Genomic DNA, 18,659 nt, shown 5'->3' on the forward strand with positions numbered 1-18,659 from the left:
CGATCAGTCATGTTCATCACAATTTTCCGCAGCTACCTTCTTTTTCTTCTTTTTGGTTCCACACGTTGTATTTATGTCGTGATCTGGTGTAGTCTCCTGATTCAATCCCATTTCCTTCTTTTTCTTCTTAGACTGATCTTTTACAGTTTTGGACTTATTATAACAATCCGATTCTGGGTTGATCTTTTCAGACCCTGGAAGAATAGTCTTCTCATGTGAGTCTGTCTTGTCACTCATTTCTCTTTCTTTCTTTTTCTTCTTAAACCCATTTATATTACCTTTGGGTTCCATGTTCTGGTCATCTGTTTCAGTCTCACCACTCAACCCTCTATCCTTCTTTGCCTTCTTTTTCTTCTTCTTTTTAGGTTGTTTAGTGGCATCTGTTTCGATCCTCTCCACTAGGGTTGTCTGTAATGCACTGTGTTTAAGAATATCTAATCCTGACACAGCTGCCTCGCGACACCTCTGTTCCTCTTCTTCACTGTCCTCACTGACCGGCAAAAATGAAGAAATATAGTGAGCAACTGTAATTATTTGCTAGAAGCTAAGCTTAAAAGAACATTACATTTTAAGCCCCTGCATGAACCTTAACTGCAGCAGGAAATTCGCTCGCTCAGGGGCTAAAACACTGAAGTGGTTATTACTAATCTTCCTGCATCACGTAACAAGTGCAAGGGAAAAAAAGTCTCCAATACTCTAGAGAAAGACCATCCTAGAAGAAATCTGATCGTTGCAAAAAACATCACGCTCCCTTTAAAGCCCCCGAAAAGCACATTTCTACATGGATGCAGGCTGCATGCATATATTAAGGTTTTGTGTGGGATTGCTCATTACCTGTACAGTACACAGCATATAATTCTAAGATTCAAACTGCTACATACAATTCCCCCTGAAAAGACCTCAATCCAGAATTTATATATATGGTGAGCTGATACCTCTAGCGCAAATCACCTAAAGAGGACCTGTCACCACAAACCGCAATGATTTGCAGCACGTTACAGAGCAGGAGGAGCTGAGTAGATTGAAATAATTCTGTAAGATTTGTAATTTAGACCTGTTTCACATTTGACTGCTGGATCTCTCTGCATCATTCCTGTCCGGCCCCAACTCACTATAATGGGGACCAGCAGTCGGACAAATACCGCTATCTGCAGCCACTTTTCTCCAGATGCTACACGGCATGTTTGCCGGCTTGTGACCAGATCTCGAGTGCCGGATCCAGACCCCTGCTGGGACAGCCTGCCAGAGATATATAGCACAAATGTAAAAACAAACCTTAACATTTCAATCTCTGCTATTTCTGATTTAATTGTTCCTAGGGGAGGTGTTATCAGTGACTGACAGCTGTGCATGTATACACACTTACACAGAGAATGCTATCAATCACTGAGAACACCTCCTCATGTACCACTATTAGTGACTGACAGCTATCTATGTATACACACTTACACAGAGAATGCAATAAATCACTGATAACACCTCTTCTATGTACAACTATCAGTGTCTGACATAGGGCTTCAGTAAACAAATATTTTAGTAATCGAGTATTCTACCGATTATCTTTAACGATTAAATCGCGTAATCTAATAAGAAAAAATAAATTAATAGACTGTTTTCCTTTATAAAAACTCAGACCCCCTGCCATCAGTCCCCAACACCCTTCCTTCCCCCCTGTGCGATCAGCCCAAGTGCATCAGTTCCCCCAGTGCCTTCAGCTCTGTTCCCCCAGTGCCTTCAGCTCTGTTCCCCCAGTGCCTTCAGCTCTGTTCCCCCAGTGCCTTCAGCTCTGTTCCCCCAGTGCCTTCAGCTCTGTTCCCCCAGTGCCTTCAGCTCTGTTCCCCCAGTGCCTTCAGCTCTGTTCCCCCAGTGCCTTCAGCTCTGCTCCCCCACGGCCTTCAGCTCTGCTCCCCCACCGCCTTCAGCTCTCCCCCCACCGCCTTCAGCTCTCCCCCACCGCCTTCAGCTCTCCCCCACCGCCTTCAGCTCTCCCCCACCCTAGTGCCTTCAGCTCTCCCCCACCCTAGTGCCTTCAGCTCTGTTCCCCCAGTGCCTTCAGCTCTGTTCCCCCAGTGCCTTCAGCTCTGTTCCCCCAGTGCCTTCAGCTCTGTTCCCCCAGTGCCTTCAGCTCTGTTCCCCCAGTGCCTTCAGCTCTGTTCCCCCAGTGCCTTCAGCTCTGTTCCCCCAGTGCCTTCAGCTCTGTTCCCCCAGTGCCTTCAGCTCTGTTCCCCCAGTGCCTTCAGCTCTGTTCCCCCAGTGCCTTCAGCTCTGTTCCCCCAGTGCCTTCAGCTCTGTTCCCCCAGTGCCTTCAGCTCTGTTCCCCCAGTGCCTTCAGCTCTGTTCCCCCAGTGCCTTCAGCTCTGTTCCCCCAGTGCCTTCAGCTCTGTTCCCCCAGTGCCTTCAGCTCTGTTCCCCCAGTGCCTTCAGCTCTGTTCCCCCAGTGCCTTCAGCTCTGTTCCCCCAGTGCCTTCAGCTCTGTTCCCCCAGTGCCTTCAGCTCTGTTCCCCCAGTGCCTTCAGCTCTGCTCCCCCACCGCCTTCAGCTCTGCTCCCCCACCGCCTTCAGCTCTGCTCCCCCACCGCCTTCAGCTCTCCCCCACCGCCTTCAGCTCTCCCCCACTGCCTTCAGCTCTCCCCCACCCTAGTGCCTTCAGCTCTCCCCCACCCTAGTGCCTTCAGCTCTCCCCCACCCTAGTGCCTTCAGCTCCACTCCCCCAGTGCCATCAGCCCCTCCATGCCATCCATTGCCATGTCCCCACTCCCCAGTGCCATCAGATCAGCCCCTCCATGTCCCCTACTCCCCCAGTGCTATCAGATCAGCCCCTCCTTGTCCCCTACTCCACCAGTGCCATCAGATCAGCCCCTCCATGTCCCCTACTCCACCAGTGCCATCAGATCAGCCCCACCATATCCCCTACTCCCTCAGTGCTATCACATTAGCCCCGCCATGTCTCCCAGTGCCATAAGATCAGCCCCTCCATGTCCTCCACTCCCCCAGTGCCATCAGATCAGCCCCTCCATGTCCCCCACTCCCATCTTCCCCTCCATGCCATCTATTGCCGGATGTCCCCCTTCAGTGCCATGTCCCCAGCGCCAGTGAAATAAAATACTTACCTTTCCTGTAGGGGCGCCGCTCCACAGCTCCTTCCTATTCTTCTCCATGCTCTGCACTGGATCCTGACGTCACACAGCGTCAGGTCATAGTGCGCGCTTACGTTCACTATGACCTGACGTTGTGTTAGGATCCAGTGCAGCGCTGTACGGGCCGGCGGGTGATCACGGAGCGGTAAGTAATAGCAAGCGCTTCACTCCCGCTCCATGTTCACATGACACAAACGAATCCTCGATGCAAGAAATTTGCATCAATGATTTTTTTTTTGTATCTAATTACTCAATTCAATCGAGTAATCGTTTTAGCCCTAAACTGACAGTTATCTATGTATACACACTTACACAGGGAATGCTATCAATCACTGATCGTTGTAAATAGGGGAGGTGCTATCAGGGACTGATAGCTATCTCTGTATACACACTTACACAGAGAATGCCATCAATCACATAATACCTTCCCCATGTATAACTATCAGTGACTGACAGCTATCTATGTATACACACTTACATAGAGAATACTATTAATCACTGATAACACCAGCCTGTGTACAACGAAGTCAGAAACAGTAGAGATTTAAATGTATAAATCACAGGTTTTACTGAGTCTTTTCCTACAAAAATATACATCAATCTGATCAGCTCCTCCTGCTCTACAACACACTGCACTGTATTTTGTCCTCTTTAACTGTGGAAGATGATATGTATATACATTACTATTTATATAGGGTTACACATTGTATGCTGCACTTTATACAATATGACAAACCGAACAATAAATAAAAATAATAAGACTTGTGCCATAAATTTGGTGGTAATAGCTATGATATACTGAAATACATATCCTAAACCTGCCTCTATACAAACTGGATCACTGAATCCCATCGCCAGGACACTAACACTGAACACTGGAGTTGGCTAGGCATGCCACCATAAATCATTTTATTTTCTAGGCCACAGCCTGTATGGACATGGACAACCAAACAGTGCTGAGCTGCTGAAGTGTTTGGGAGTATTATATACTGCGGTTTTCAGCTACTTGTTTTCCCAAAAGAATCTCGTAAGCAATGTCAGTGAGACAGAACAGACCAAACACCATGTACTGCTATACTCCTTGATATAGTCCAGGATTAGTTTCATCACACAGACATGTGATAAAAGTATAATTGGTGGCACCAATGTGGTATGAGTGGCTTTTAGGACTGGCAGAGTTTGTAAGCCTGTAATTACCCACCACCACGCCATAAATATAAGGCATTAATACTTTCTGTGTAACAACAATTTTGTAACTTTATGATGGTTCAGTACTGCCACGCAGCTCTTTTCCTGAAATACTATATAGTCTATTGGGGATATAATTAACCTGTGGAAAGTACCACGATGTAAAGCATGTGGTCTTGGGCTTTAATGCTGCGCCACTGTCAGAGAGTGTGGCATCTCGAGGCCAAGACAGAAGCAGTTTATAAACTCACACCTCCACAGTCACCATAGCTATCCTGTTCACCTCAGACTACACATATTAGGGATTATTTATCAAGCCCCCTACACATGAAACGTGGCACCAAAAAGTTATACATTTTTGTGCAAGCCCCATTTTGCACAACCTTTAGGGCATGGCATGGGTGTGAGGGGCGTGGCCGAGGCAACCCAACACATTAACCATTACTTACGCATTTTCTGGTGCAAGTAATGTCTGATATCTACTCAGCTCCTAAGTGGTGTCAATTTCAGACTGTGGCACACAGACCTGCCGAGATGCACCAGAATTATTAAAAAATATTGTTTCTCTTAATCATTTTGGTGCATCAAACAACATCATAAACTACATCTAGGCTGGTTACAAACCTGAAAAATCTTCCCATTTATGTATGAAAAAAAACAACCAAAACAAAATAGGGAACCCATTCTAATACTTAGTGTGATTTTACTAATTTAAATAATTAAAAAAAAATTATATATACAGTACAGACCAAAAGTTTGGACACACCTTCTCATTCAAAGAGTTTTCTTTATTTTCATGACTATGGAAATTGTAGATTCACACTGAAGGCATCAAAACTATGAATTAACACATGTGGAGTTATATACATAAGAAAATAGTGTGAAACAACTGAAAATATGTCATATTCTAGGTTCTTCAAAGTAGCCAACTTTTACTTTGATTACTGCTTTGCACACTCTTGGCATTCTCTTGATGAGCTTCAAGAGGTAGTCACCTGAAATGGTTTTCACTTCACAGGTGTGCCCTGTCAGGTTAATAAGTGGGATTTCTTGCCTTATAAATGGGGTTGGGACCATCAGTTGCGTTGTGGAGAAGTCAGGTGGATACACAGTTGATAGTCCTACTGAATAGACTGTTAGAATTTGTATTATGGCAAGAAAAAAGCAGCTAAGTAAAGAAAAACGAGTGGCCATCATTACTTTAAGAAATGAAGGTCAGTCAGTCTGAAAAATTGGGAAAACTTTGAAAGTGTCCCCAAGTGCAGTCACAAAAACCATCAAGCGCTACAAAGAAACTGGCTCACATGCGGACCGCCCCAGGAAAGGAAGACCAAGAGTCACCTCTGCTGCGGAGGATAAGTTCATCCGAGTCACCAGCCTCAGAAATCGCAGGTTAACAGCAGCTCAGATTAGAGACCAGGTCAATGCCACACAGAGTTCTAGCAGCAGACACATCTCTAGAACAACTGTTAAGAGGAGACTGTGTGAATCAGGCCTTCATGGTAGAATATCTGCTAGGAAACCACTGATAAGGACAGGCAACAAGCAGAAAAGACTTGTTTGGGCTAAGGAACACAAGGAATGGACATTAGACCAGTGGAAAACTGTGCTTTGGTCTGATGAGTCCAAATTTGAGATCTTTGGTTCCAATCACCGTGTCTTTGTGCGATGCAGAAAAGGTGAACGGATGGACTCTACATGCCTGGTTCCCACCGTGAAGCATGGAGGAGGAGGTGTGATGGTGCTTTGCTAGTGACATTGTTGGGGATTTATTCAAAATTGGAGGCATACTGAACCAGCATGGCTACCACAGCATCTTGCAGCGGCATGCTATTCCATCCGGTTTGCACTTAGTTGGACCATAATTTATTTTTCAACAGGACAATGACCCTAAACACACCTCCAGGCTGTGTAAGGGCTATTTGACCATGAAGGAGAGTGATGGGGTGCTGCGCCAGATGACCTGGCCCCCACAGTCACCGGACCTGAACCCAATCGAGATGGTTTGGGGTGAGCTGGACCGCAGAGTGAAGGCAAAAGGGCCAACAAGTGCTAAGCTTTTCTGGGAACTCCTTCAAGACTGTTGGAAGACCATTTCAGGTGACTACCTCTTGAAGCTCATCTAGAGAATGCCAAGAGTGTGCAAAGCAGTAATCAAAGCAAAAGGTGGCTACTTTGAAGAACCTAGAATATGACATATTTTCAGTTGTTTCACACTTTTTTTGTTATGTATATAATTCCACATGTGTTAATTCATAGTTTTGATGCCTTCAGTGTGAATCTACAATTTTCATAGTCATGAAAATAAAGAAAACTTTTTGAATGAGAAGGCGTGTCCAAACTTTTGGTCTGTACTGTATATATTTAAACCATTACCTGAAATAAACCAAAACAAAAATATATATCAAAAGCAGTCCTATGCAAAATAAAGAAAAAGGGAGAAAAGGCACAAAGACTAAAGGAAATATATGAAAAGTTAGGGCTGGTAAACCACCAGGTGTGCACAAGTGTCAGGGTAATACAATTCACAATAATATACAATGGGGGCAGATTTACTATTCAAAATGCACAAGAATTCGGGCTCAAATTGGGAACATGAACGCACCACGTTTATTCAGACTTTAAGAGGGAACCTGTCATCGGGATTTTGTGTATAGAGCTGAGGACATGGGTTGCTAGATGGCCGCTAGCACATCTGCAATACCCAGTCCCCATAGCTCTGTGTGCTTTTATTGTGTAAAAAAACGGATTTGATACATATGCAAATTAACCTGAGATGAGTCCTGTACGTGAGAGGAGTCAGGGACAGGACTCATCTCAGGGTAATATGCATATGGATCAAATAATTATTTTTACACAATTTTACACAATACAAGCACACGGAGCTATGGGGACTGGGTATTGCGGATGTGCTAGCGGCCATCTAGCAACCCATGTCCTCAGCTCTATACACAAAATCCTGGTGACAGGTTCCCTTTAAGACACTTTTTGTGCCTTATCTGAAGAGTGGGGGGCATGGATTAGTGAAAAGGGTGTAGATTATGATGCAAACTGTACACAGTAAACCAGCCAATAGGTGGTGTAAAATTAAACAAGTCTCTAAAGATGCACCAAATGTATCATCCATAATGAACTACTGTTATAAATCTGGTGCATTTTCAGACTGTCTAGTTTACGTTTACGCCATTTAAGCGTTAAAAGGACTATTAAATCTGCCCCTTCCGATCACTATACTTTTCTACTAGTGCTGTAAAAGTAACTAAACGTTTTTAAACCCTGTTACCACCTCACCTGGTAGAAGATGCCGCTCTGCGTTTTAAGGTTGGAGACGATAATATTTTCCTACAATCCCCAGGAACAGATGTAGTTAATAGCCGAAAACCTTAAACATAAAAGTAAAACATATACCATTACCAAACAGGAGGCTGCAAAACATACAGATTGATGGCATATCCCAATGAAAAATCCAGCAAAAGTAGACTTGTCTATTAACATAATGCGTTTGTGCTGTGTCACGAGATTGATGACCTAACCTCAGGATAGGTGATTCATATCAGATTGGTGGGGGCCTGATCTGTGGCAACCCCACGATCGGCTGATTGAAGAGGCTTCTGCACTTATGTGAGTGCTGCATTCTCTTCAATGTTTATCTGCAGCCGTCTCACAGAGCACAGTGGCTTCTTCAAAAAGTTGATCAGCTACTCCGCTATTTTTTGTTTTCGTATATTTATAAAACTCAAAAAAAAAAAAAAAAACCTGATCAGCAGGTCAGATCCTCACATATCTTGATGACCTGTCTTAAATAAGCTCTTATGTAGAAGGACAAACACAGGCTCTCTGGTGCCACCTATTGGATGGCCACCTTAGAAGTCAAGTCAATGACTTGAGACGTATAGTCATGAGAAACAAAGACCTGCGCTTTCTGCTTAATATCCCCTTCATTGCCTCAGTCAGTGCGCCTAAACAGAGATCTTCGGCAACCCTGAGCTGCTGTCGATTTCTGGCTTCATTTGCACCAGAAAACTGGCGTAAATTAAGAGAAGTCTGTCGCAGCTGCTGGCCACAACCCCTTCACACCTACACCTTTCTGAAAAGTGGCGATGGCGGTGTATAACGTGGGAGATGTGACAATTTTCGAAAAAGTCGCAAATACATAGTTTGCAAATTTTAACATCACTTTTCAGGCGCAAAGGAGATCATACATTTCTACGTTACTTTTCTCATAACTGTAAGTTAAAACCAGAATCTTTTCCATAAAGACCACCATCCAAGCAGTGCTCCATTCACTTCAATGAGGGTTCTGAGAACAGCAAAGCAAGTGTGCATGCTGGGAGTTTCACCATAGCTGGAGTGCTGATCCCTGCATTAGGGCTCATGTCTCTCAAAGGCAAGTTTCCAAGGTGCTCTGCATATGCAAAATGGCTGCATGTTACTGGACAGGAAGAATAAAAAAAAGAAGAAGCCCTCTTCTCTGACATGACATCCTCATGTTCAGAAGACATGCACCGGCACGGAGTGATAAGAGAGGAGGCAACATACTGACGACATCTCCCGTCTTGTTACCTTCTGCTGTGCTCTAGCCCTATATTATACAGAGAACCTTGGTTACTTGCATTTTAGAGACCAGACTGAAAGAATTAATAGCCCTGGAATGTTTAATGGCCCCAAATTCTCAATTATGATTTTTTTTTTTATAATTATCAACATTTGTCTATAGATTCACTTTCAGCACACCTTCATCCCAGGTCAGTCTAAATAGTGAACTATGCGCTGACATGGTGAACTAGAGGGGAAAAATAAAATAAAAATAAAAGACAGATGGACCTGTGTTTCTGGAAGAAAAGTGTTTTTAAATTCCTGGACAACTGTTGTATGAACTGCAAAATATGCTATATAATAACCCACTAAGGCCTATTGCACACGACTGTAGGTGTCCCGTGCTGCCGACCGCATATGTGGATCCACAATACACGGGCGCTGTTCCGTGGGCATTCCGCATCACGGATGCGGACCCATTCACTTCAATGGGTCCGAAAGTCTGGAGATGTGGAATGGTGCGGAACGGAAGCGCGGAACGGAACCCTACGGAAGCACTACAGAGTTATTCCGTGGGGTTTCGCCACCCCTACTTCCGTTCTGCAAAAAGATAGAGCATGTCCTATCTTTTTGCGGAATGGACGGATCGTGGACCCATTAAAGTGAATGGGTCCACATACTGCTGCAGCAGCCCCACGGTCGGTGTTCGTGCATTGCGGCGGGCAGCACGGCCACGGGGCGCACACATTCGTGTGCAGGAGGCCTAACCGTTCAGGATTAGGCCAATTTTTTTTTTTTCTTCCTACTCTTTCAAAAGCCATAACTTTTTTACTTTTCCATTCACATAGCCGTATGAGGGCTAGTTTTTGAGGGACAAATTGTATTTTTAATGGCACCATTTCATTTACTATATCTCGTACTGAAAATGAGAAGAAAAAAACACTATTTCTCTGTTTTTACAGTGTTCACTGTGTGCTAAAAAGGACAACCTTATTGTCCAGTTCAATACAATTACAATTGATACCACATGTATATACTTTAAAAAAAAAAATCATTTTTTTTTTATTTTTATTTTTTATTGCCATATTTTGACATCCCTAACGTTTTTTTTATATTTCCATATATCAGGCTATGCTATAGTTTTTATTGTTACATCATTTTGGGGTACATGACTTTTTTAAATCACTTCTTAATACCATTTTTCAAGGGCAAAGTGACGAAAATACAACAATTTGTCCATTTTATTTTTTTCCCCAAGGGGCGAGTGATTTCAATTCTTTTTTTTATTTTTAAAATTTGCAAAAATATAAATAATCGATAAAAAAAATCTATGGGTGATCTGTAAGTGGTTAAAGGGTTGTCTGGGATTTTAGTAATGAAAAAAGAATAGATCAGATCAATATCAGTTCAGCTGGAGTCCGCACCCATGCTGATTAGCCGCTGAGAAGGAGCTCTGGGGCCAGAAGTCAGTGCTGGACCTACACAGCCCTGTCCATTATATAGTCAGTAGAACTGCTAACTGCAGCACTACTTCCACTGAAGAGAATGGGAGCAGCGCTGCCGTTACCAGCACCACCCACTAAAGAATGGAGGGATCTGTATAGTTTTAGTGCCGGAGATAAAACGAAACAGTTGTACAGCAAGGGTGTGAGACCACTGCTGATCTTATATTGATTGCCTATCTTGAGGAGGTAATTAAAAATCATGTTATAGTCTCCCCTTTCTTCAGCACCATTGGTCTGGTCCTCCTGTCACTTCCTGTTTTAAACTGCAGTGGCCACGTGCCAGTATACACCATGTGACCGCTGCAGCCAATCACTGTCCTTAGCGTTAGACCATTGAGCACACTGATTGGTTGCAGCATTTTCAGGCCATGTAACGGAACGTCCCTGTTGCAGTTTGTACACAAGCAGCAGCAGGAGGGCCAAACCAACGGTGGTGGAGAAAGGGGTGTCTATAACATGCATTTATTTTTTTGGGCTATTGTCCGAGATTAATAATTATCTTGGGCAACCATTTTAAAAGGCATTATTAAAAAAATACAAGCATTCTTCTGACCTGATGAAAAAAGATAATTTTGTTAATACTTGCCTGTCCCTCGCTCCGCCGATGCTGCGGTCTACACCACACTCGCACAGGCTGCAAGCTCTTCTGCTCGGGTCCCAACAGGATGTGTTCCCGAGTTTTTCTGTGCAACTGCATAATAGTAAATGTAGCTGAACAGGAAGAGAAGGGAACACATCTGGTCGGGACCTGAGCAGAGCGGCTCACAGACCATTTAAATGCAATGGAGACTGTGGCATTGGCTGGAACGAAGGACAGGTAAGTACTGAAGAAATTATCTTTCTTTAACAGGTCAAAAGACTGCTTGTGTTTTTTGATGATGCCTGGAGAACCCCTTTAAACATTTGGGCTCTGGTCATCCAACGAAAATCAAAAGTGAAAGTCCTAATCAATCAGAGAAAAAGCTCCCTACATAATAAGAAAGAGATTAAAGGGGACTTAACATAAGTAACAAAAGGCTCTTTAATGTACATTAAATGTGAAAAAACACTTCTTTAGGCCTCATGCACACGACAGTATTTTTTCACGGTCCGCAAAAACGGGGTCCGTAGGTCCGTGATCAGTGACCGTTTTATCGTCCGTGGGTCTTCCTTGATTTTTGGAGGATCCACGGACATGAAAAAAAAGTTTTGGTGTCCGCCTGGCCGTGCAGAGCCAAACGGATCTGTCCTGACTTACAATGCAAGTCAATGGGGACGGATCCGTTTGACGTTGACACAATATGGTGCCATTTCAAACGGATCCGTCCCCATTGACTTTCAATGTAAAGTCAGGAGTCCCTTTTATACCATCGGATCGGAGTTTTCTCCAATCCGATGGTATATTTTAACTTGAAGCCTCCCCATCACCATGGGAACGCCTCTATGTTAGAATATACTGTCGGATATGAGCTAGATCGTGAAACTCAGATCCGACAGTATATTCTAACACAGAGGCGTTCCCATGGTGATAGGGACGCTTCAGGTTAGAATATACTGAAATACTGTGCACATGACTGCCCCCTGCTGCCTGGCAGGTGCTGCCAGGCAGCAGGGGGCAGACCCCCCCCCCCCCCGTTTTTAACTCATTGGTGGCCAGTGCGGCCGCCCCCCCCCTCCCTCCCCTGTAGTTAACTCATTGGTGGCCAGTGCGGCCGGCCCCCCCTCCCTCCCCTGTAGTTAACTTGTTGGTAGCCAGCCCCCCCTCCCTCCCCTGTAGTTAACTCATTGGTGGCCAGTGGGGCCCCCTCCCTCCCCTGTAGTTAACTTGTTGGTAGCCAGCCCCCCCTCCCTCCCCTGTAGTTAACTCATTGGTGTCCAGTGGGCCCCCCCTCCCTCCGCTGTAGATAACTCGTTGGTGGCCAGTGGGCCCTCTCCCCTCCTAATTAAAATCGCCCCCCCTATCATTGGTGGCAGTGGAGAGTACCGATCGGAGTCCCAGTGTGATCGCTGGGGCTCCGATCGGTAACCATGGCAACCGGGACGCTACTGCAGTCCCGGTTGCCATGGTTACTTAGCAATTTGTTGAAGCTTCATACTTACCTGCGAGCTGCGATGTCTGTGTCCGGCCGGGAGCTCCTCCTACTGGTAAGTGAAAGGTCTGTGCGGCGCATTGCCTATAGCACAGACCTGTCACTTACCAGTAGGAGGAGCTCCCGGCCGGTCACAGACATCGCTGCTCGCAGGTAAGTATGAAGCTTCAACAAATTGCTAAGTAACCATGGCAACCGGGACTGCAGTAGCGTCCCGGTTGTCATGGTTACCGATCGGAGCCCCAGCGATTACACTGGGACTCCGATCGGTACTCTCCACTGCCACCAATGATAGGGGGGAGCGATTTTAATTAGGAGGGGGAGGGAGGGGAGAGGGCCCACTGGACACCAATGAGTTAACTACAGGGGAGGGAGGGGGGGCTGGCTACCAACAAGTTAACTACAGGGGAGGGAGGGGGGGCCCACTGGCCACCAATGAGTGAACTACAGGGGAGGGAGGGGGGGGGGGGGCGGCCGCACTGGCCACCAATGAGTTAAAAACAGGGGGGGGGGGGAACGCCTCTGTGTTAGAATATACTGTCGGATCTGAGTTTTCACGAAGTGAAAACTCACCTCTGAAAAAGCTTTTATGCAGACGGATCTTCGGATCCGTCTGTATGAAAGCAACCTACGGCCACGGATCACGGACACGGATGCCAATCTTATGTGCATCCGTGTTCTTTCACGGACCCATTGACTTGAATGGGTCCGTGAACCGTTGTCCGTCAAAAAAATAGGACAGGTCCTATTTTTTTGACGGACAGGATACACGGATCACGGTCTCGGCTGCAAAACGGTGCATTTTCCGATTTTTCCACGGACCCATTGAAAGTCAATGGGTCCGCGAAAAAAAAACGGAAAACGGCACAACGGCCACGGATGCACACAACGGTCGTGTGGATGAGGCCTTATAGCTTGCATGCTGAGATATCTTCGTGTAAAATTACAGGGTCAAGGCAAGGAAAGAGACCGATGAGAAAACGTTCCCTACGTTGAGTGTAATCATGATACTTTGTGTCACTGCGGTCTCTTGTATGTATCTGAATAATAAACTACCATGTAGACTGCCCTTTGGCTGCTGCATAAGAATAACGCAATAGGTGAGGACACCAGATCTACATAGCTATTTCCTGATCATGCTGCTGCATAGGCGCAGACTGCGGCCTCTCGTGCATTTGATTTTCCTATACATCAGGCCATATGAGACATATCATGTAAATATAATAAATCAGAGCTACTGACTACAGAGAGTAAATGCAAAATGCAATAAAAATGCAGGACAGAAGCGTATTCCGTTTTTAAAAATAAATGTAGAGTTGGCATGAGAAAAACGGAAGAACACTCTTAGGGTCCATTCACACATCCGTAAGTGTTTTGCGGATCCACAAAACACAGACATCGGCAATGTGCGTTCCGCATTTTGCAGGACCGCACATCGCCGGCATTATAATAGAAAATGCCTAATCTTGTCCGCAATTGTGGACGACAAGAATAGGACATATTCTATTTTGGGGGGGGGAACGGAATTGCGGACCCGTAAGTGCGGATCCGGACAGCACATAGTGTTGCCCCATAGAAATGAATGGGTCCGCAATTCCGTTCTGCAAAATGCGGACCAGAATTGCGGACGTGTGAATGGACTCTTATAATGCGAGCTAGGCTAGAGGGTGGCAGGATGGTTACGCATTTGCTGGAGCTGGTTGTTTTATGTTAGGTCTAGGAACAAGTAAGACAAAGCTGAAATTGCTGGAACTTGAAAGTAGGAATAAGGAACCTGTATCCAAATGTCGATATGATGATACTATTTACCTTCATCTTCGGAGTCTGATGCGGCTGCAGATTCCTGATTGAAGCTGTTGCTTCCTGGAATTTCTCTGATGCAGCTGAAGAACACAGGCAAACATTTTTTTCCCATAGTCACAAGCAGGAATTATACAGAGTGTAAGGGCTCATGCACATGACCGCGCTGTGTATTTTAGTCCGCAAATTGCGGATCCACAAAACACAGATGCCACCCGTGTGCGTTTTGCAATTTTCGGAACGGGCCGCCCATAATAGAAAAATGCATACTCTTGTCCGTAAAACGGACAAGAATAGGACATCTTCTATTTTTTAGCGGCCCCACGGAATGGAGCAACGGATGTGGACAGCACATGGAGTGCTGTCCTCATCTTTTGCGGCACCACATTCGTGTGTATGAGCCCTAAGGCTATGTTCACATCTACGGCACATTTTCTCTTTTTCTGTTCCATTGTGGGACCAGAAAAAAAATAAAAGCACCAGATTCGCCATGACAAACACTGATGACTCCCGACGAATCCCATTGACCATAATGAGGTTCATCGGGTTTCCATGAATTAGTATTGAACAGTATTTTGTCCTGTTTTTTTTTTTTTGCCACAATCTGTAACGAAGCCTCGTAACTGAACCGCAGCAGATGTGAACCTAGCCTAACAAGTGCTTCTGCTTACCTGTCCAGCATGGCAGCCAGCTTCTTGGCAACATGAGTGCGGAATTCAGGGGTAGTTTGGAGTTCATTCCCGTCATGCTCATGGCTGTTAGGTCGAACCCTAGAAAAGGCTGAAATGTTTAGAGGACTTTGGCAAAGGTAGAGAATCTGGTCATGATATTTTACTGTACATACCGTAAGCTTGGGGCAACAGGAGAAGCAGATTTCTCTGGAAACTGAGCCTATTTTCTTCACTGAACCTTAATATAAAAGAAAGTACCGGTAACTACGGTCACTATTGGGAATTTTACGTTTTGGCAGAAACTAATTCAATTTAAAGGGGTTCTGTCATCAGAGACGTCGCAATAAAATCGTCTCGCCTGATGTGTGCTTGACATCGAAACATCATAGTCTAGGTCCCATCTTCCTATGTGCCCTCATTATTTAAAAAAATAGATGTTTTATAATATGCAAATGTGCCCCTAGGAGCAGTGACATTGCACTTTGTTGCTCCCAGATGCTCCGGCGCCCGCAGCTCCCACAAGACCTCCAGGCCAGGTGTATGTTTTCACTGCCTGTTCCTTTCAGTCAGTGGTGGGGGCACAGCATGAAGGGCAGTGAGCGGAGCCTCTGGGAGCAACCAGATGCAACAGCACCACCCTCGTTGCTCCTAGGGTCTCATTTGCATATTACAAAACATTTATTGCGGGAACCCAGGAAGATGGGACCAAGACCATGATGTTCAACTGTCAAGCGCACGTCTCAGATGAGACTGTTTAATTGCGACATATCTGACGACAGAACCCCTTTAACAGAACATTAAAATGAGGATAATAGGACGTAAAACGGTGAACCAGTTAGTTTAAATGTGCGATAGTACTATCTGATCAGTACGGAGTATGTTCTGCAGTTTATTAGTACTGTATTCTACAACAAATTGTCTATATTTATCTTTAGGCCTCTTTCACACAACCGTATGGCTTTTTCAGTGTTTTGCGGTCTGTTTCTCACGGATCCGTTGTTCCATTTTTTGTTTCCGTTGCGTTTCCGTTTCTGTTCCGTTTTTCCATATGGCATATACAGTAATTACATAGAAAAAAAATTGGGCTGGGCATAAAAATTTTCAATAAATGGTTCCGCAAAAACTGAACGGATACGGAAGACATACGGATGCATTTCCGTATGTGTTCCATTTTTTCTGCGGACCCATTGACTTGAATGGAGCCACGGAATGTGATTTGCGGGCAATAATAGGACATGTTCTATCTTTCAACGGAACTGAAAAACGGAAATATGGAAACGGAATGCATACGGAGTACATTCAGCTTTTTTTTGCGGAGCCATTGAAATAAATGGTTCCGTATACGGACCGCAAAAAACGGCCCGTAAACAGAAAAAAAAAACCGGTCGTGTGAAAGAGGCCAAATCTCCATTAGTCCTACTGCAACCTAGATGAAAAGAAAGCCGAGCCAGATAAGAGGCGTCCATGTGCCCCAACAGAGCATATGAAAAGATGATGCCTATTTTGGGAAAACCTCTTTTATAAGAGGGAAAAATGGAGATGTGCTGTTTGTAAGACCTCTACCACAGTTACCACAAATCTAGGTAAAAACGTACAATCAGCAACAGAAATTAAAGATAATTATGAGCGCCCATTGTTACCAATGCTGCCAAGAGCATCAACTGACTGTGCTCGGCCAAAAGACTGACGTATGTAAAAGGGGGAAAAATGAACTATAGTACACGGGCGTCATATTTTTGGCCCGGATAAGAGGCGGGTGCGTTGCGGGAAAATGCGCGATTTTTCTGCAAGTGCAAAACATTGTAATGCGTTTTGCACTCGCGTGAGAAAAATCACGCATGTTTGGTACCCAAACCCGAACTTCTTCACAGAAGTTCGGGCTTGGGATTGATGTTCTGAAGATTGTATTATTTTCCCTGATAACATGGTTATAAGGGAAAATAATAGCATTCTGAATACAGAATGCATAGTAAAATAGCGCTGGAGAGGTTAAAAAAAAATAAAAAAAATTAACTCACCTTCTCCTCTTGATCGCGTAGTTCCCGGTCTCTTCTTTACTAGCTTAGGGCTAAATGACCTGTGGTGACGTCAGATCACATGCTCCAATCACATGGTCCATCACCGTGGTGATGGAGCATGTGATCTGACGTCACCACAGACAGGTCCTTTAGCCCACAGCTCATCATTAAAGAAGTAAAGAAGAGACCGGGAACTACGCGATCAAGAGGAGAAGGTGAGTTAAATTTTTAATTTTTTTTAACCCCTCCAGCGCCATTTTACTATGTATTCTGTATTCAGAATGCTATTATTTTCCCTTATAACCATGTTACAAGGGAAAATAATACAGTGAATAGACGGTCACCTAGAAACCATGCGTGAAAATCGCAACGCATCCGCACTTACTTGCGGATGCTTGCGATTTTCACGCAACCCCATTCATTTCTATGGGGCCTGCGTTACGTGAAAAACGCAGAATATAGAACATGCTGCGATTTTCACGCAACTCATAAGTGATGCGTGAAAATCACCGCTCATGTGAACAGCCCCATAGAAATGAATGGGTCCGGATTCAGTGCGGGTGCAATTCGTTCAACTCACGCATCGCACCCGCGCGGATAATTCGCCCGTGTGAAAGGGGCCTAAGGGAATGAGGCAGGTTTTGTTTTTTTTTGTTATTTTTTTTTACTTTTTTAATGTGGCTTTTGGTGTGAAATCTGTGTCTAGTATGCACAGGACACTTCTTTTTTTCTGCAGTGCAGTTTTCAAATCCACAAGTGGAATTTTTTATTTATTTTTTTAAAGCGCTGTATGGTTTACCATGTAGATTCCCCATTGAAATAAGTGGGAAAGTTTTGCATCACTTTTTGGCGCGGATTCCATGCTCAAAATACTCAGTGTGATGTGTGAACATACCCCAACAATCTAATAGGAATGTATCCAGCAAACCGGTGTCTAGGACTACTATACTTGTTAACATAATCTAGTATACTAGTATAAAGACATGAACACACACATATTTATTATATTTAGATCATAAAGACAACGCCTGTTTATAGATAGTATCAATGTTATACGTATGCAATTACTTCATATAAAAATACTGACCCCATGAATACTTTGTCCCAGATTTCCTAATCCTATAGATGTTGTAAGCTAAGGCTACTTTCACACTAGTGGCAGGACGGATCCGACAGGCTGATCACCCTGTTGGATCTATCCTGCCGCTATTTTGCCTAGCTGCCGGACTTCCGCTCCGTCCCCATCGACTATAATGGGGGCGGAGCTCCGGCGCAGCACGGCAGTGAGCGGTGAGAGACTAAAAGGTCGGACATGCAGTACTTTAAGTACGAAATAGCGGCAGGATGTATCCGACAGGGTGAACAGCCTGTTGGATCCGTCCTGCCGCTAGTGTGAAAGTAGCCTTAGCCAGGCTGTCTAGACCAGCACCAGCTCCGGCTGGAGGATACATGTGGTGCAGGGAGAGATTCTGACTCTGTACTATTGGTTGGCTTACTGTCAGATAGAATTTTAGGCCAGGATTGCGGCGCAATTTTGGCTCAAAATGGAGCATTTTAGGTCCTGTCCTATGAAGTTCCACCTTTTTCCACTAAACCACCCCCCTCCCGGTCATATCGGAGAAAAGTGTAGAAACCCTAGAAGCAATATTGCGCCACTTTTTAGACAGATTTTAGCTGCAGAAATGTTAGTAAATCTGGGCCTTCATATACTGCAAATATTACATTGTATATTTAC

The 18,659-nt window shown here is 44.7% G+C and overlaps 1 protein-coding gene across 1 annotated transcript in view; it reads right to left on the minus strand.

The window, feature by feature from the left end:
• Positions 1-18,659, minus strand: part of C1H12orf43 (chromosome 1 C12orf43 homolog) — a 20,061-nt gene continuing 1,402 nt past the window's right edge. Inside the window, exons 2-5 of the mRNA XM_044281734.1 lie at positions 14,907-15,144; positions 14,245-14,318; positions 7,617-7,707; positions 1-490 (exon numbers count right to left, since the gene is read on the minus strand). Coding sequence (XP_044137669.1) covers positions 4-490; positions 7,617-7,707; positions 14,245-14,318; positions 14,907-15,144 — 890 coding nt within the window. The 3' untranslated portion in view covers positions 1-3. The remainder of the gene's footprint in view (positions 491-7,616; positions 7,708-14,244; positions 14,319-14,906; positions 15,145-18,659) is intronic.

This window comes from Bufo gargarizans, chromosome 1 (genome assembly GCF_014858855.1).
Source record: "Bufo gargarizans isolate SCDJY-AF-19 chromosome 1, ASM1485885v1, whole genome shotgun sequence".
In the NCBI taxonomy this organism is placed as follows: domain Eukaryota; kingdom Metazoa; phylum Chordata; class Amphibia; order Anura; family Bufonidae; genus Bufo; species Bufo gargarizans.